This window comes from Lucilia sericata, unplaced genomic scaffold (genome assembly GCF_015586225.1).
Source record: "Lucilia sericata isolate MDLA Ls3-8-SP2 unplaced genomic scaffold, ASM1558622v1 Contig000005F_arrow, whole genome shotgun sequence".
Lineage (NCBI taxonomy): Eukaryota > Metazoa > Arthropoda > Insecta > Diptera > Calliphoridae > Lucilia > Lucilia sericata.
Window position 1 is genome coordinate 932906 of NW_023994046.1, and position 21386 is coordinate 954291.

Consider the following 21386-nt stretch of genomic DNA (forward strand, 5'->3'; position numbering starts at 1 on the left):
TCTTTGATGGTGGGTATAAAAAAAAAAAGTTTGGAAACGTTGAAGAAATAGCTATCTGAACTCCTTTGGACAATTTTTGCTGGGACCAATAGGTGAAAAGTTACATGCATTTGAATAAAACCTTGTATGACCTAAATGTCCAATATTGATCCCCTCTAAGTCCGGCAGTTTTGGACCGATAGCGCAGAAAATTTGTGTTTGGCCTACTATCCAATAGTACTAACATTAGTGCAAATTTCGTCAAAATCGATTTTTTGAGTTGGGTCACTTGATATGAAATTGCCCGTATGTATATAGATTTCATCATGATTTCTCTGAGTGTAAGTGAGTAGTGTTAATTGTTTTCCTGGCTTTTTTCACATGTATTTTTATTTATATTTTATTAAAGCCTGGACATGTGCCAAATAAGTGCAGTTTAAATACACATCAAATTCATCCATCCGTAAGTTTGTACATATTTACATGATACATACATTCATATGTACATCAGATCGTTCATTCATGTTAATTCTATAAGTATGTATGAATGAATAATATATTTTTTTGTATGAGTGTGACTTAGAGTGAATATATACATATGAATATGTATGTAAATAAATTTTAAATATCGTTTAAATTTCGTTGAAATATTAATAGTACATTTGTGTACACGCAACGTATGTAAATGTGTATTTTAACATACAAGAATGTATGTAAATAAATATGTATAAACTACACATGACGAGCTACATACATATGTACATATGTATATAAAATGTGTTGAATAAATATTTATTAAAACTATTTTATGATCAAAAACTTATATTCATCACCTTTTTGTATGAGGATTAAAAACATACTTGTTGATAAATTTAGAATGAGTTGTTATCCCAAATTAAGTCTCATATAGCTTATAAAGTAATTAATTGTAATAAGATTGGAAATATTTTGTTGAAGTTTTTATAAAACTGTTTTTTAAGGAATTATTATAAATTAATAATTTAAAATTAAGTAATCGCCATAAAATTTATTAGAATAGAAGAATTATGATTTCAGTACAAATACATATAAATCCTAAAAAGTGTATCCATTAATTAACACAACAAAATGCTTAGATTGTATTGCTTTTCCATATTAAACTTCCTTTGTTTGTTAGAAAAGTTCAAAATTTGTGACTGAATTGTGAACCATTTCCGTAGCCCAAAATAGAAAAAATTTCTCAAGCAGAAGACGACTGATCACAATAAAATTTTATTTTTAAAAATTCCAAGTTATGTTGGAAAATTTTAATACCTGTAAAAATGATCTGAAATCATAAGGATTCATTAAAATAATTCAAAATTTCTAAGTAAAAAATTTAAAAATAATTTTAAAATTTTCATAAATTAAAAAAAAAGTAGGAAAATTCGAAACTGGAAGAATATAGGTTTATTTAAAAGTTGTTTTTATGGCGTTAAAAAAGTTTTCGATAACTATTCTAAACAAAATTTAAAATTAATTACTACAAAATCGAAAATTTTTGATCTAAACAAGTGTCATTATTTGACCCACGACATATACGAGGAGAAAAAGCAAGCTGCTGTATTTTATTCCCCTTCCAAATTTAGTACCCAAACATGTATATTATTAAAAATTCTTGCAAATTTATTTGTGAATGGTTTTAGAACATCGATTTGCAGAGGAAGGTTTTTGCATCAAAATGACGTGAGAAAAAGTTTTTCGTTATTAGAACACTACTTTAGCTGGGTACAGCTAAGATCTTATTTTCATTAAAATGAGAGATACATAGTTCTCCTGAAAACAGCTAAGAGCATGTTTTAATTTTTTTTTAACTAATTTTGTAAATATTTATTGCAAACTATTTTCTGCTTAATTGTTGGAAAATTTTAATTTATATAAATATAATTTGTAACTACATGTCAATTCTAACTCTGGCTGAAACAAAGAAATGTAAACATTGTCCCAAGGTACGAACATTAATCGGCTTTTCATACACAACACTAACTTTCAAAAATATATAAATAAATATAATAATAAATAAAGTGAGCTTGTTCTGATTTTTCTTATCCTTGTAATCAACCAAAGTTCGTAATGTTCAAGATAATTTGATGACTCTTATTGAAAATGTTAGAAATTGGTCTATTATTTTACCAATTGTGCCTCCCGAATAGGCCTTTGGTGTTCCTTGACTTGAACGTCCTTTCTTTACATTACCTAAATGATAGAAATAGGAACAGAAAAACGTTTTCATCTAAAACACATAGAACCGATAATTTCAAAACTATGAAACAGACAATTTCAAGAAAATTTTTAAAATTTAAGTTAAAATTACCTTAAAAAATAGGATTTTTAAAATATTTCACAATTTCCTAGAAAAAGCACTAGGCACTAACTCGAATTTTTTATCGCGTCGAAAATTTTTAAAAGCACTAAAAACAGTGCTAAGACCACTAAGTTGGCAACGCTGATGGTAACTAATACTTCTTACATTGTTGATATTATTTTACTCTCATTTAAAGTATCCTCCTTCTGGTAACCAATGAGCTAGACAGAATTTTACGATATCCATTTCTTTGTTAAAATCAACCTTTTTTTTAATAAAATTTCTCTAAATATACTTCGATCCTTTGAAAATACATAATATGTATTTATATGTAAATGGTTTTCAAAGACCAGAAAAATCTTTGATTGTAAATTTATATTTTATTTGCAGTGAGGGTCGAACTCAAAGTTGCATTATTTAAGAAGGAGTAGAGAAATAATGAATAAATATCCTTTGAACAGTTAGTCTTTTAAATATTAAGTACGAAAAAAAAGTATATAATAATCTTTTATTTTTAACATCTAGTTATTTGTTGTATTATATGTATTTTACGATTTATTTAAATTTCCTCCAACTACTTTTGCTGAAACAAGTATAAACATATAAAAATATTTGGCTATAAGCACTTTAACTTTGACATGGTAATGTTTCAGGGAATAGCATACAGCCACGCTATATTTCGTGTTTGATTTGTTTCTTTTTTGAATAAACCAAACAATGAATGAACTATCGGATGTATTTCGTTATTTTTCTACTTTTACCATTGTTATTTCTATTTATTTGTTGTTATTGGTATTAGTTATAACGTCGCACTAAATTACATCAATTTCTCAAAACACTATACATATGTATGTATGTATTTACATATGTACGTATGTATGTTTTATTTATGCATATGGCTCATTCGCTATTAAATCGTAATAACTTAATAATTGTAATTTTTAAACAGAGTAGGAAATAACTTTTTTCAGCTAAACTTTTTCGCGTCTCCAATAAAAATTTTAAGACAAATAAATTATATTTTTTTAGATATGACAATATTAACGCAACTAAGCGAATAGTGTTGTGTGTTTGTTTTATACAAAATGTAATGAAAACAAAGAAAATTAAATTGTGAATGCGAAATACCATTTTATCGATTAATTAAAAATTGCCTAAATTTATATATTTTCTTTGTGTTTTGGGGTTTTAATAAGAAAGCGCTTATTGTATGTATGTGGTATCTCAATTTTATACACATGACATGACAAAGTAAGTTCTTCTCAAGCTATGAATGTCATGGTATAGGCATAAGAAAATACTTTAAACATACAATAATGTGATATTTATTTACTTACGCCAAATAAAATTTATTTTCTTTTATTTTTTCTTTGTTGAGAAACTGATTTTATTTAGCGTTACAAATTACTAAAGGCATTTACTCTCAAATACTAATGATATTCGCCTTTTATACTATTATAACATTGTCAGTTATTGAAAAGAATTCATTCATTAAAGTTTATTTATTTTTTAAATAAAGTATTTGTGGTTTAGTTCTGGAAATTATTTTTGTTACAAAATTTAATTATGGAATACTAGTCGTTAATAGCACTGACATTAGTGCAGGACTCATTTTTCCATTACTCGTGTAAACAAATAGGACAAAATACTATACCATTCTGTTCGACAAAGGCTAAATGTAATCCCTAAGAAATAGTCTAAATGGATTAATTCACACGACCGTTCGTTTAATGGTTTGTGTAATTTTGTACTTTGGTATAAAATGTTAATATTCTCGGAGCGTAAAGTTCTCTATTATTAAATGGCAAAATCCTAACGTTCCTAATAGAGAAATGTCAAAATCAAAATGCATAAAACAAATCAATCCTTTAAATATATGGACAGATGTCAAATGTATGTAAATGTCTACAGTAAATATGTATGTACTCACTTACACATGTATTCGACTCGTAAAATTTGTTTCATTTACTAAATTTGCTTGTTAAATTTTGTGGTCCACAAAATATTTCGATGGAACTTATTCGGGTACTGCTGTTGTAACAAGAAAAGCCTAAAACAAATTGGTTGCCATACACCAAAGTTCCGTAACCATCGTACAAGCGCAACAATAACAACAATAACCAAGAACCGTGGTTGGGAAATATGAAACCACTTCGTGTGAAATGAATAAATCATAATTATAGGAATAAAAGAGTCCTACTACTGCAAAAGGGTATACGGTATGCTGGCTGAAGCTTGTGTATATTTAGATGGTACTTTCTTACATTTTTCGTTGATGTTGGTGGAATGAGTTGACATTTAAACGTGCAAATAATTTAACCATTATAAGTGGGAAACGAAGTAAGTAAGTACGTACCCAAAACATGCCATAATTCTGAGCTAATGTTACCATTTATTTTGTTTTATTCTGTCCAACTCTTGACAAACTGTCAAACTCTGACCAATTACTTCTGTATTGGCCTTCAATTAATTTGGGTTTTATGCTGAAAATTTAATTCTCCTTTAACAGCCTTTGGGTATTTCTTTAGACCATCATCTTATAATTACTGGAGTACCAAATACACACATACATTCATATGTATGTAAAAATATGCATGTGTATTGGATGACTGCAATTAAATGGATGGGAAATGTTTTGAAATAAAATATATGTACTTTGCGCGGGCAGTATAAAATAATAAATTTAATATTAGACGACCGCATTTAACATTCAACAAAATAAAAACCAATGAACATAAAATTTATTAAAGTTAACATTGCATAGTAATTTTTACACGTTTTTACTGCAGTAATAATTGTTAAATTTGACTAATTACAAATGTTAAACGGTTTACTAAAGTTATCCCAACATTGACCAAATTACATACTGATAAATTAAAAGAAGCTGTTAAAACAAATATGTATACACTGAACATAAAGACTATTAAATAATTTGTTAAATACATTGTGTTTAAAAATAAAAAAACTACAAATTTATTGCAACCCTCGTATACAACAATCAATGAAGTAACTTGAGGAATTTTATTTAGAATTTTTAAAATATGAACGTTTTTATGAATCATACAGAAAATTTTCCAATTCGTAAAACAATTTAAATGCCATATAATATTTCGGATTGCGTGTTTAATTTTGCAATTTATAGATGCCTAGTTGTGTAATAAATTATTTTTATTTTCATGAAATCTTTGTATATTTTTGACAATTTTTATTCTCTTATAATCTATAGTGACTGCATTTAGTAGAACAAAATAATAAATATCTACTTTGGATCCACATGTATTAGGGTTGTGCCCAAAAAAATGTTATTCTTAAAATTTTTTGCACTTTTTCTTTAGAACGATTTCCAAAACATGAAAGATGATAATAAAGAAAAAAATACAAAATTATTGTTTTAATTGGTATTATTGGCTCATACCTAAACAACTATTTTATAACCTTCAACTTTGTAGTCCACCTAAATTTTCTTCCAATTTTTTTCGTACTATTGTTTAATTCACTGTTTTAATTGGAAATAACCCATTTCATTTTCTAACTTATCTTGTCTCGAAAGTTTAAAAAATGTTCGAGAATATCGCTTAAAATAAAATAAGTTTAACAACAATTATCAATTATAATTTTTTTTTTGTTTTTACAAAAGTTTAAGATCCCAAAAGAATAACAAGAGAAAACGGATCAATCTTCACATGTGTATATTATCTATGGAATTATATTTCTTTTTTTGTTGACAAATGTTTTAAATGCCGAATAATGTTTACATCACCAATCAATAAAGTAAAGAAGGAAAAGAAAATACGATGAGATTGATAAGTACATCTGGATTTGCAGAAATTAATTATATGTACATACATATATCCACAAAACATGTTTATTGAAAAACATATAAGTAGTTCATTCACTTAAATATAGATTCAGTTTTGAAAAATTAATATTATAAGATTTTTATCTGAAAGGTAATTATTATGGGCACGAATTATTACCAAAATTGGCGGTGTAAAACTTTTTGTAGATATACTGTATAATCAGGAACTTCAAAGCCCTACTTGAAGGGTTCGTATATAATAGGGGCTATATAAAATAGGAACAGATCTCAAAATTGTTAAAAGGCTTCGTCGTTTGGGCATATGTGTTAAATTTCATCAAAATCTCCACTAGAGTGCTGTAGGGTATAATGACATAGAGCATTCAAGGACGTAATAGAGCAATATGTACACAAATTTATAAAAAGTAAATAGCTAAGTATATTTACATGTATTTTGTGTGTATATTACAGAGGATTAAGGATTTACTGTACATATTCATAAGTGTAATTTAAAGAAGCCCTAAATTATTCTGATGTCGAAGAATGGAAACAAACTTAACAACATTTTAGTGTAAGTTGAAGGCTAAGAAATTTGTTATCATATTACTTGTATTAGATTGATGTTTAGTGAAATATTAAATTTTTAGTTAAAAATTTAAATTTTTTGTAAAAATAAAATATGTACCCTATAAGTATTTGTACTGAGTGTTTTAGATATTTAATAATAATCGTACTCATTGTGGTTTCAAATAATTAAATACATAGTTACTTAGGTTCTTTCGAACCAAAACCGAAAATTATAAGTTTAAATAAGAACAGTAATATCTATTAAGTGTATGTATATCTTATGCACTTATATGAATATACGTACATACATATACATACATACATATGTACATACATATAAATGATTTGGCACTGAGCCAAGAAGAATGAAGAAAAAAAATTTAAGAAATACATATACAAGCAAGAAGAAAATTGTATCTTAACATCACATCACATTAAATGTAAAAATAGAGTTATTCTAAATGTTGTGTTCATTTTTGAATATACATATTCACACTGTTATTAGGGGTTCTTAAATGGTTATTTAGGTTCCACTATTCAAAGTTAACCTTGAACATTTTGGATTAGTTTGTATAAGCTTACTTTTACGTGAAGACTATTTACCACTTTTATAGAGCATAGTGCAAAGCATCCGTAATGGTATTATCCGTCATAAATTTATTTTCTTTTGTAATCATTTAAGTCTAGTATTAGGCAATGTCTGCCTTATTATGGGGGATATTGCGATATTAGCATATTTGTGAGACAATATATGATAAAATTGTTTAAAAGATAGATCTATTAAAATGAAAAATACAGATTTCGATAGTGATGACCCTACATATAGTGTTACCCCAACAACATGATACGCTTTAAAAAGAAATGGTTGAAACACTTGAATTCCAAAACTTGTTCAAGGGATTTCCCGTAAAAACTTGTTGAAAGGATTTACCGTATTTTTAGCCTCAACAAATATCTACAAATAAGGCAAATATGTTTAAAATTTAACAGGCCTTTGCCTTCTTCTGCTCCAGTATAACGATTATTTTCTTTTAGAGGAATGGTGGACTCTCCTCGGAGAAATAAATTAATAGGTCGATTATGTATCTCGATTGCCACTTCAGCTGCATTGCCAGTGGCCAAAATGATGTGGTTACTGGATGTTTTTTAAGCAACAGCTTGGAAACTTTGTAAATAATGAAGTTTTATTCATTAATAATATTCGTCCAATGAGTTTTAGGTTGACTTGAATCATTTCTACACTGACCTATTAACGTAAACTTTCAATTAAGTGAAACATTTCTCTGTTGAAAAAATAGTGCAGGAATATTTTTTGAACTAATAATTTAGTGTAGAAAAAATTATTTCACTAGGCTGTAAAAACAAATATTTTTAAAATATTTTTAGTTACAAATTTTAAATATCATTATCACTATTATTGAATGAGGCTTATATTTTTCAATTCATCACTAAACTTTAATAAAAGTAGTGAATAATTTTGAACTACCAGTAATTATTAGTGACAAGACACTTGCTATCTATTACTTCGATATGAGCGGTTTCCACCTTGGTACTTGCCCATGCAAATTATTGCTCCCTAGTACTCTCCGCACAATTTTACCACTAATTTTTATTCACAGGACTGTCCTAAGTTCGTTGTTAATTTTTGGAGCTGATAGATGAATGTTCCTTCCTTATTTCCTTAGTACTTCTCTGTCATCCTGTATTGACAGCATTTTGGACTACCTGACAATTGTAAATACTCGATGGAATTCTTTGTTCCATTCGTGTAATGACAAAATATATTGTCGACGGGAATCTATCAAACATTTCCTATATGTATTTAATTGATCGGCCTTGATTATAGAGATATAAATTTATTTTTTAATCTGAATTGATTGCCTCTTTTTCTTTGAACATTTTAAGCTAATTATTATTTTTAATGTAGCATCATAAAATAACACAGTAATTCATAAAAAATACTAAATTCGAATATTTATGTGAGACACTGTATATTCTAAACGCAGTGACAAAACTAAGGAATTTCTTAATATTTTTCCAAGATCAGTTAACAGTTACATCCTTAATATAAACAATTGAAGCAATAAATTTAACTTAGATTTTTTAAGTAGAATCCAATACATGTATTTTTATATCGTACGTCTTACGGCCTTTCATTTCAGTATTGTTATTTTTTGCATTAGATACTCAGATATACATACATATGTACATGGATATCTATAGAAATAAAAAATTTTTTTAGTAACATGTAAAAAAACAATTGTATTTTATTATATAAATAACTACAAATAATAGCATGTTGTAGTAATATACATATATTTAAAAGACACTATAGTAAAAATTACCATGTCTCAACACATTTTTTCAATGTTCTTTCTTCGTAGTCATCTTTCTTTAGATTCATTTTCCATCATCTTTAAACATTGTTCCAGTATTGCCAGCAACTACAAAAAATGTATCTAACAAAAGGAACAATTAAAATGCAAAATAATATAAAAATTCAAAAGAAACGATTTATCAACATCTACATACGAAAGATGATTTTTTTCTCTGTTGCATTGTAATTTGAAGAGGTACTTTAGATGGCTCATTTGATTCCAACAAAAGATTCAACAATATGACCTGTATTGGAAAATATTCGGGTTGAAATGAGAAAATAAATAATTAATCTTATATACATACGTATATTATATACATATGTAGTAGAAGTTCACAGTAATTGGAACGTCTATGATTTTAGTGCACTAAATAATTTAAAATTTGCACTTTGAACAAATTATTTTAAAAACATGTCACAATAAGAGGTACCTAGTTAGTTTGATATCCGGTAATATAACTAATGAAAGGTGTCAATTGGCACTTTTCGTACTGTAGGGTAGTACTAAAAGGACACTGATGTCATTTGCAATACCTGAAGATACGTTAATTCATTATAATTTTGTTGCCATTTAGTAGTTAACTTTAAAATTTACGTTGCTCGTGTGTCGTTACCACCTTAAAGTTGTCTACTATGTATATTTTAAATTTGATATAAAATTATTGATATATAGTGAGTGGATAGATGTCATTTGTATGCCTTTGACCCTAAATTAGGTGCTAATTATATATTAAATGAAATGTGTTAATAGAAATGTTTTCAGTCTAGTCTAAACTTTAAAATAAATGCTTACATATTAATTCATACATACATACATACATATGTACATATAAAAAATGTAAGACGGATATACATATTTACAAATCCATTAGCAAAACATTTATTGCTATAATATCAAGCTTAATGTACGGATTTCCTTCAAGAAATAGATTTTGCCATCTGTAAGTTTTTGCAATCATTTCTATCATAATATCATAACATTTAAAAGATTAATTAATAGCTAACCAAACACTGATCAGGGATTGGTTATATTCATGAAATAATTATGATAATTATTGTTCTTAAAAAATAAATTAAACAGTGAGTTAGATCGGATATTAATAATGTTAACATGTGTACTAATCAAACAAAAAATTGAATCAACTTTGAATTTAACTTTTTCAAACTTTTAGCCTGAATTAAAATATTAAATTTAATTTTTTTGTTTTGTTTCTCCAACAGGACCCCCATTCACTTCTTTCAAACTGAGGTGGCATTATTTTACAGTGTGTAAATTAAAAAGTATTAATATAATACGGGTTAAAAAGCAACAGAATGGATGAGGAACACGACGACGAAAGAATATGAAATTAAATGGGGCTTTAAAGCCCCGCCAAGGAGCCTCCAAACAAGGAAGCTCCCCTGGTGTTGTCCAAAGAAAGTATCGCGTCAAGCGATATTATAAGGTGAATGAAAATGTAGGTCTGCCACTTAGTGAATGTGGTGTGAATAATAAACATTTAACTGAAATCATAAATAATAGTAATAATAATAATAATATTTATAAAAATAATAATCAGCAGCAGCATACAACACCACTAGCACAACAAGAACAACAGCAGCAGCCGCAAAAAAGGAAATGTGGTGAACATTTTAGTAGCAGCAACAACAGCAGCTTAAGTAGTTGTAATTTTTCTACTTCTACAGCAAATACTACACAATATAGTAATTCTTCAGTTACAACCACTAGGTCCAGTTGTATTGATTCGAATAGTTGTGGGAACAAAGACAAAATTCAGCAAACAACAAGAACAAGAGTAGCAGCGAAGACTGCAGCTGCGGCAGAGACTGTAGCAATAGAAAAATATAACAAAAAGAAAACAAATATTGAAAGTGATTTGAAGCAAAGAGCAATAAACAACATCACAACACGTCAATTTAAGAATACGAATATAAACAAAGAGAAGAATAATAGCACAAATAACAAGAGCAGCAGCAGCAGCAAGAAAACAAAAGAAGTAAAAGTCGTTAAAACGACATTAAATACTTCAAAGTATCACGTAATTGTTAATAAAAACAACAACAGCAGCAGCAGCAACACCAGCAGTGAGAACAATATTCATTATAAGGAGGTCAACAAGTCCTTATTATTAATTCCGAAATTTTATGAAAATCTCAATTTGACAGACTTAATTTCGCGGTTATTTATCCATTTGAAATTGTTGCTTTTCTTTGTGTTCTCGCACGCTATTAAACATTTGACCGGAAATCCATTCGTTTGTATAGTAGGTTGTCGTAGCTTCGGTTTGATTGGTTATAATTTAGCGAAAATCATGCGTGCCTCACAATCGTTAGAGAGTTCATTTGAACGCATTTGTTTTAAAAATGTGAACAAAACACGTTTACCCCCCTCAATTGCCTTATGTTTGTTGGTATACGCAGCAGTTGCCATTTTGCTGCCTCAGCCGGTAGTCGGCGATGATGGTGATACTTTCTTTCCAATCAATGGCTTAGAAACCACAACTCCGGAATTCGGTAAGTAGAGGAAAACATAAATTAACAATTCCATCATATTGTATTTATATACCCATTATCGTCTTTTATATTTTCTTTTTGCAAATCGTCTGTCTGTCTGCTAGTTTTGTTAATTTTCAATAATTTCATTACACTATTGAACAATTTGTTTATTTACTACAAATAAATCGCGTTGATAGAAACAAACTTTTCAATTTCAATAGTTTTTTGCTTCTCCTGTAAAATTTAAAAAATGTTAGATAGGGCCGTTTGCGTTTTAGGTGACGATATGTATGTATGTACATATGAATAAGTAATACATATAACTCATACGTTGTCATGATTGTGTATAATTATATTCGTTGATTTTTTATTCAATGCAGATTATGCCAGTCGTGGTCAAAAGAAGTTCGGAGATAAATGCGAAAATACTTTAGAATGTGGTTTCCCTGGCTCCATCTGTGATCCAAAGAAAAAATCATGTCAGTGTACAGAGGATTTGCCGGTAACTAATCACATTGATAAATGTGGTAAAGGTAAGTTTGTCACTTTAAATCACCTTACGACACACCACAACTTAACCACATTTTAAAACAATAATAACAACAGCAACAACAAAAGTTTTTCACCCTTAAAGTCGTAGATAATTGAGTTCAAAGAGGAAAAAATTATTATGTATATTAGAGTTTTAAACTGTATAAGTTGGAAATTTTCTTTTTCCGACCTGAAGCAAAACTATAGCTTACTCTTACATAAAAAACTAAACATTTTCAAAACTTTGTTGTCGTTTCATTACCAGTAATAATCAGTTACCAAAATCTTAATGTTAAAAACTTAAAAAATAAAGAAACTAAATTTGATAATAAAATTGGGATATTCGCTTTATTCATTAAACAACCATCGTATCGGTTTATGCAAATTTATATTAGTACATATTTTTTCAAATTTTAATATTATTCCCTTTGAGATATGTACATGAAAAATCAATTTATTATGCGACATATTTTGTAAACATTTGATAATACAAAAGCAACATACTTTATATTTAAAATCGGACTCTGTTTGTGCTGAACAGCTTTGTAGTTTTAAAGGTGGCAATTACCACCTTTAACATTTCACATTTTACGAACATTCTTTAATCGTAGTTGCTGTCTCCTATTTCCTCTATTCCGAATATAAATTTAATAGCGAAAAATGGCAAACATGGAAATTGAACAATTTCAGAACGACAAGGCGTTTTTTTAATTTTGTGTATTAGGTTCTTTATCCGTGGAAATGAGTGTACATTAGAATGGTTTTCGAAAATAAGAAGGAAAGTTGTTGTTTTATACTTACATATTTTGAACCAATTAAAAAAGTAACAAAATTTTTATAAACTCAAAATTCCGATGGATATATGTACTTAAAATAAAAGTATTTTTTAAAAAATTCTACTCTTTCGATTTTGTGACATTGACATTTTCCAGTGCCATCCTTGTGTTTTCATGTGTTATGGCGCCATCATCACTTGTGGCTTTCATTTGTTCTTATTTCATTAAAATGTCTTGTTTGTTTTACATACATATTTCATGTACATAACTTAAGTGTTTTGTTATTTAATAAGTTTCATTTTTTAAATTTAATCTAGGCCAAGATTTTACTCAATTTTAAAGTGATTCTGCAAAGAATACATAAATTAACTCCAAATGGCGAAGTATGTAAAATGAATTTAATATCCAAAGAATTTTAAGAGGGACAATTTTTAAAACTCTCTGTTGCTGTTTAAAACGTCAGCAGATTAAAAAAATGTATTTCTCTAATTCGCCAGTCTACAAAGAAATCTATATGTAACAAGAAAGAGTGCTAATGCGGCTTTGCCGAATTTTATATACCCTTCACCATAGTGTTTAATTTCGATTTTTCTGGTTGAAAACATAAAATCACTTATAACTTCGTTAAAACACGTTTAAATTGAAAAGTAAGCTTATTTTGTGATCACCCATATTTTCCTTCAATAATCGATTTATTGATCGAAATCATAAAATGACTTAGAACTTCGTTAAAACACGCTTAATTTGAAAAATAAGATTATTTTGTGATCACCCATATTTTCCTTTAAAACTCGATTTATTTATCGAAAACATAAAATCACTTATAACTTCGTTAAAACATGTTAAAATTGAAAAATAAGGTTATTTTGTGATCACCCATATTCTCTTTCAAAAATTGATTTATTGATCGAAAACATAAAATCACTTATAACTTCGTTAAAACACATTTAAATTGAAAAATAAGCTTATTTTGTGATCACCCATATTTTCCTTCAAAAATCGATTTATTAATCGAAAACATAAAATCACTTATAACTTCTTTAAAACGCGTTTAAATTGAAAAATATGGTTATTTTGTGATCACCCATATTTTCCTTCAAAAATCGATTTATTAATCGAAAACATGAAATTACTTATAACTTCGTTAAAACACGTTTAAATTGAAAAATAAGCTTATTTTGTGATCATCCATATTTTCCTTCAAAAATCGATTTATTGATCGAAAACATAAAATCACTTATAACTTCGTTAAAACGCGTTTAAATTGAAAAATAAGCTTATTTTGTGATCACCCATATTTTCCTTCAAAAATCGATTTATTGATCGAAAACATAAAATCACTTCAAAAATCGATTTATTGATCGAAAACATAAAATCACTTATAACTTCGTTAAAACGCGTTTAAATTGAAAAATAAGGTTATTTTGTGATCACCCATATTTTCCTTCAAAAATCGATTTATTGATCGAAAACATAAAATCACTTATAACTTGGTTAAAACGCGTTTAAATTGAAAAATAAGGTTATTTTGTGATCATCCATATTTTCCTTCAAAAATCGATTTATTGATCGAAAACATAAAATCACTTATAACTTCTTTAAAACACGTTTAAATTGAAAAATAAGCTTATTTTGTGATCACCCATATTTTCCTTCAAAAATCGATTTATTGATCGAAAACATAAAATCACTTATAACTTCGTTAAAATACGTTTAAATTGAAAAATAAGGTTATTTTGTGATCACCCATATTTTCCTTCAAAAATCGATTTATTGATCGAAAACATAAAATCACTTATAACTTCGTTAAAATACGTTTAAATTGAAAAATAAGGTTATTTTGTGATCACCCATATTTTCCTTCAAAAATCGATTTATTGATCGAAAACATAAAATCACTTGTAACTTCGTTAAAACGCGTTTAAATTGAAAAATTAGGTTATTTTGTGATCACCCATATTTTCCTTCAAAAATCGATTTATTGATCGAAAACATAAAATCACTTATAACTTCGTTAAAACACGTTTAAATTGAAAAATAAGCTTATTTTGTGATCAGCCATATTTTCCTTCACAAATCGATTTATTGATCGAAAACATAAAATCACTTATAACTTCGTTAAAACGCGTTTAAATTGAAAAATAAGGTTATTTTGTGATCATCCATATTTTCCTTCAAAAATCGATTTATTGATCGGAAACATAAAATCACTTATAACTTCGTTAAAACGCGTTTAAATCGAAAAATAAGGTTATTTTGTGATCATCCATATTTTCCTTCAAAAATCGATTTATTGATCGAAAACATAAAATCACTTATAACTTCGTTAAAACACGTTTAAATTATTATTTTGTGATCACCCATATTTTCCTTCAAAAATCGATTTATTGATCGAAAACATAAAATCACTTATAACTTCTTTAAAACGCGTTTAAATTGAAAAATAAGGTTATTTTGTGATCACCCATATTTTCCTTCAAAAATCGATTTATTGATCGAAAACATAAAATGACTTATAACTTCGTTAAAACACGTTTAAATTGAAAAATAAGGTTATTTTTTGATCACCCATATTTTCCCTCAAAAATCGATTTATTGATCGAAAACATAAAATGACTTATAACTTCGTTAAAACACGTTTAAATTGAAAAATAAGGTTATTTTTTGATCACCCATATTTTCCCTCAAAAATCGATTTATTAATCGAAAACATAAAATCACTTATAACTTCTTTAAAACGCGTTTAAATTGAAAAATAAGGTTATTTTGTGATCACCCATATTTTCCTTCAAAAATCGATTTATTGATCGAAAACATAAAATGACTTATAACTTCGTTAAAACACGTTTAAATTGAAAAATAAGGTTATTTTTTGATCACCCATATTTTCCTTCAAAAATCGATTTATTGATCGAAAACATAAAATCATTTATAACTTCGTTAAAACGCGTTTAAATTGAAAAATAAGGTTATTTTGTGATCATCCATATTTTCCTTCAAAAATCGATTTATTGATCGAAAACATAAAATCACTTATAACTTCTTTAAAACGCGTTTAAATTGAAAAATAAGGTTATTTTGTGATCACCCATATTTTCCTTCAAAAATCGATTTATTTATCGAAAACATAAAATCACTTATAACTTCTTTAAAACGCGTTTAAATTGAAAAATAAGGTTATTTTGTGCTAATGCGGCTGTGCCGAATTTTATATACCCTTCACCATAGTGTTTAATTTCGATTTTTGTGGTTGAAAACATAAAATCACTTATAACTTCTTTAAAACGCGTTAAATTTGAAAAATAAGGTTATTTTGTGATCACCCATATTTTCCTTCAAAAATCGATTTATTGATTGAAAACATAAAATCACTTATAACTTCGTTAAAACGCGTTTAAATTGAAAAATGAGGTTATTTTGTGATCACCCATATTTTCCTTCAAAAATCGATTTATTGATCGGAAACATAAAATCACTTATAACTTCGTTAAAACGCGTTTAAATCGAAAAATAAGGTTATTTTGTGATCATCCATATTTTCCTTCAAAAATCGATTTATTGATCGAAAACATAAAATCACTTATAACTTCTTTAAAACGCGTTTAAATTGAAAAATATGGTTATTTTGTGATCACCCATATTTTCCTTAAAAAATCGATTTATTAATCGAAAACATGAAATTACTTATAACTTCGTTAAAACGCGTTTAAATTGAAAAATAAGCTTATTTTGTGATCACCCATATTTTCCTTCAAAAATCGATTTATTGATCGAAAACATAAAATCACTTGTAACTTCGTTAAAACGCGTTTAAATTGAAAAATTAGGTTATTTTGTGATCACCCATATTTTCCTTCAAAAATCGATTTATTGATCGAAAACATAAAATCACTTATAACTTCGTTAAAACACGTTTAAATTGAAAAATAAGCTTATTTTGTGATCAGCCATATTTTCCTTCACAAATCGATTTATTGATCGAAAACATAAAATCACTTATAACTTCGTTAAAACGCGTTTAAATTGAAAAATAAGGTTATTTTGTGATCATCCATATTTTCCTTCAAAAATCGATTTATTGATCGAAAACATAAAATCACTTATAACTTCTTTAAAACACGTTTAAATTATTATTTTGTGATCACCCATATTTTCCTTCAAAAAACGATTTATTGATCGAAAACATAAAATGACTTATAACTTCGTTAAAACACGTTTAAATTATTATTTTGTGATCACCCATATTTTCCTTCAAAAATCGATTTATTGATCGAAAACATAAAATCACTTATAACTTCTTTAAAACGCGTTTAAATTGAAAAATAAGGTTATTTTGTGATCACCCATATTTTCCTTCAAAAATCGATTTATTGATCGAAAACATAAAATGACTTATAACTTCGTTAAAACACGTTTAAATTGAAAAATAAGGTTATTTTTTGATCACCCATATTTTCCCTCAAAAATCGATTTATTGATCGAAAACATAAAATCATTTATAACTTCGTTAAAACGCGTTGAAATTGAAAAATAAGGTTATTTTGTGATCATCCATATTTTCCTTCAAAAATCGATTTATTGATCGAAAACATAAAATCACTTATATCTTCATTAAAACACGTTTAAATTGAAAAATAAGGTTATTTTTTGATCACCCATATTTTCCCTCAAAAATCGATTTATTAATCGAAAACATAAAATCACTTATAACTTCTTTAAAACGCGTTTAAATTGAAAAATAAGGTTATTTTGTGATCACCCATATTTTCCTTCAAAAATCGATTTATTGATCGAAAACATAAAATCATTTATAACTTCGTTAAAACGCGTTTAAATTGAAAAATAAGGTTATTTTGTGATCACCCATATTTTCCTTCAAAAATCGATTTATTTATCGAAAACATAAAATCACTTATAACTTCTTTAAAACGCGTTTAAATTGAAAAATAAGGTTATTTTGTGATCACCCATATTTTCCTTCAAAAATCGATTTATTGATCGAAAACATAAAATCACTTATATCTTCATTAAAACACGTTTAAATTGAAAAATAAGGTTATTTTTTGATCACCCATATTTTCCTTCAAAAATCGATTTATTGATCGAAAACATAAAATCATTTATAACTTCGTTAAAACGCGTTTAAATTGAAAAATAAGGTTATTTTGTGATCACCCATATTTTCCTTCAAAAATCGATTTATTTATCGAAAACATAAAATCACTTATAACTTCTTTAAAACGCGTTTAAATTGAAAAATAAGGTTATTTTGTGCTAATGCGGCTGTGCCGAATTTTATATACCCTTCACCATAGTGTTTAATTTCGATTTTTGTGGTTGAAAACATAAAATCACTTATAACTTCTTTAAAACGCGTTAAATTTGAAAAATAAGGTTATTTTGTGATCACCCATATTTTCCTTCAAAAATCGATTTATTGATTGAAAACATAAAATCACTTATAACTTCGTTAAAACGCGTTTAAATTGAAAAATGAGGTTATTTTGTGATCACCCATATTTTCCTTCAAAAATCGATTTATTGATCGGAAACATAAAATCACTTATAACTTCGTTAAAACGCGTTTAAATCGAAAAATAAGGTTATTTTGTGATCATCCATATTTTCCTTCAAAAATCGATTTATTGATCGAAAACATAAAATCACTTATAACTTCTTTAAAACGCGTTTAAATTGAAAAATATGGTTATTTTGTGATCACCCATATTTTCCTTAAAAAATCGATTTATTAATCGAAAACATGAAATTACTTATAACTTCGTTAAAACGCGTTTAAATTGAAAAATAAGCTTATTTTGTGATCACCCATATTTTCCTTCAAAAATCGATTTATTGATCGAAAACATAAAATCACTTATAACTTCGTTAAAACGCGTTTAAATTGAAAAATAAGGTTATTTTGTGATCAGCCATATTTTCCTTCAAAAATCGATTTATTGATCGAAAACATAAAATCACTTATAACTTCGTTAAAACGCGTTTAAATTGAAAAATAAGGTTATTTTGTGATCAGCCATATTTTCCTTCAAAAATCGATTTATTGATCGAAAACATAAAATCACTTATAACTTCTTTAAAACGCGTTTAAATTGAAAAATAAGGTTATTTTGTGATCAGCCATATTTTCCTTCAAAAATCGATTTATTGATCGAAAACATAAAATCACTTATAACTTCGTTAAAACGCGTTTAAATTGAAAAATAAGGTTATTTTGTGATCACCCATATTTTCCTTCAAAAATCGATTTATTGATCGAAAACATAAAATCACTTATAACTTCGTTAAAACGCGTTTAAATTGAAAAATAAGGTTATTTTGTGATCATCCATATTTTCCTTCAAAAATCGATTTATTGATCGAAAACATAAAATCACTTATAACTTCTTTAAAACGCGTTTAAATTGAAAAATAAGGTTATTTTGTGATCACCCATATTTTCCTTCAAAAATTGATTTATTGATCGAAAACATAAAATGACTTATAACTTCGTTAAAACACGTTTAAATTGTTATTTTGTGATCAGCCATATTTTCCTTCAAAAATCGATTTATTGATCGAAAACATAAAATCACTTATAACTTCGTTAAAACGCGTTTAAATTGAAAAATAAGGTTATTTTGTGATCACCCATATTTTCCTTCAAAAATCGATTTATTGATCGAAAACATAAAATGACTTATAACTTCGTTAAAACACGTTTAAATTGTTATTTTGTGATCACCCATATTTTCCTTCAAACATCGATTTATTGATCGAAAACATAAAATCACTTATAACTTCGTTAAAACGCGTTTAAATTGAAAAATAAGGTTATTTTGTGATCACCCATATTTTCCTTCAAAAATCGATTTATTGATCGAAAACATAAAATGACTTATAACTTCGTTAAAACACGTTTAAATTGTTATTTTGTGATCACCCATATTTTCCTTCAAAAATCGATTTATTGATCGAAAACATAAAATTACTTATAACTACGTTAAAACACGTTTAAATTGAAAAATAAGGTTATTTTTTGATCACCCATATTTTCCTTCAAAAATCGATTTATTGATCGAAAACATAAAATCACTTATAACTTAGTTAAAACACGTTTAAATTGAAAAATAAGGTTATTTTTTGATCACCCATATTTTCCTTCAAAAATCGATTTATTAATCGAAAACATAAAATCACTTATAACTTCTTTAAAACGCTTTTAAATTGAAAAATAAGGTTATTTTGTGATCACACATATTTTCCTTCAAAAATCGATTTATTAATCGAAAACATAAAATCACTTATAACTTCTTTAAAACGTTTTTAAATTGAAAAATAAGGTTATTTTGTGATCATCCATATTTTCCTTCAAAAATCGATTTATTGATCGAAAACATAAAATCACTTATAACTTCTTTAAAACGCGTTTAAATTGAAAAATATGGTTATTTTGTGATCACCCATATTTTCCTTCAAAAATCGATTTATTGATCGAAAACATAAAATCACTTATAACTTCTTTAAAACGCGTTTAAATTGAAAAATAAGGTTATTTTGTGCTAATGCGGCTGTGCCGAATTTTATATACCCTTCACCATAGTGTTTAATTTCGATTTTTTGTGGTTGAAAACATAAAATCACTTATAACTTCGTTAAAACACGTTTAAATTGAAAAGTAAGCTTATTTTGTGATCACCCATATTTTACTTCAAAAATCGATTTATTGATCGAAATCATAAAATGACTTAGAACTTCGTTAAAACACGTTTAATTTGAAAAAAAAGATTATTTAGTGATCACCCATATTTTATTGATCGAAAACATAAAATCACTTATAACTTCGTTAAAACATGTTTAAATTGAAAAATAAGCTTATTTTGTGATCACCCATATTTTCCTTCAAAAATCGATTTATTGATCGAAAACATAAAATCACTTATAACTTCGTTAAAACACGTTTAAATTGAAAAATAAGGTTATTTTGTGATCACCCATATTTTCCTTCAAAAATCGATTTATTAATCGAAAACATAAAATCACTTATAACTTCTTTAAAACGCGTTTAAATTGAAAAATAAGGTTATTTTGTGATCACCCATATTTTCCTTCGTTAAAACACGTTTAAATTGAAAAATAAGGTTATTTTGTGATCACCCATATTTTCCTTCAAAAATCGATTTATTGGTCGAAAACATAAAATCACTTATAACTTCGTTAAAACACGTTTAAATTGAAAAAATAAGCTTATTTTGTGATCACCCATATTTTCCTTCAAAAATCGATTTATTGATCGAAAACATAAAATCACTTATAGCTTCGTTAAAACACGTTTAAATTGAAAAATAAGCTTATTTTGTGATCTCCCATATTTTCCTTCAAAAATCGATTTATTGATCGAAAACATCAAATCGCTTATAACTTCGTTAAAACACCTTTAAATTGAAAAATAAGGTTATTTTGTGATTACCCATATTTTCCTTCAAAAATCGATTTATTGATCGAAAACATCAAATCGCTTATAACTTCGTTAAACACGTT

At 26.9% G+C, this 21386-nt stretch overlaps 1 protein-coding gene across 22 annotated transcripts in view; it reads left to right on the plus strand.

Annotated features, from left to right (window-relative positions):
* The window catches only part of LOC119600976, a 43063-nt gene that overhangs the window by 13728 nt on the left and 7949 nt on the right, over positions 1 to 21386 (plus strand). For 14 of the 22 annotated variants that reach the window (XM_037951643.1, XM_037951625.1, XM_037951663.1 and 11 more), the window contains 2 exons: positions 10267 to 11559; positions 11922 to 12074. In XM_037951643.1, the coding sequence (XP_037807571.1) occupies positions 10389 to 11559; positions 11922 to 12074 (1324 nt within the window). In that variant the 5' untranslated portion in view covers positions 10267 to 10388. The remainder of the gene's footprint in view (positions 1 to 10266; positions 11560 to 11921; positions 12075 to 21386) is intronic. The other 8 variants (XM_037951680.1, XM_037951688.1, XM_037951744.1 and 5 more) reach the window with 4 other exon arrangements.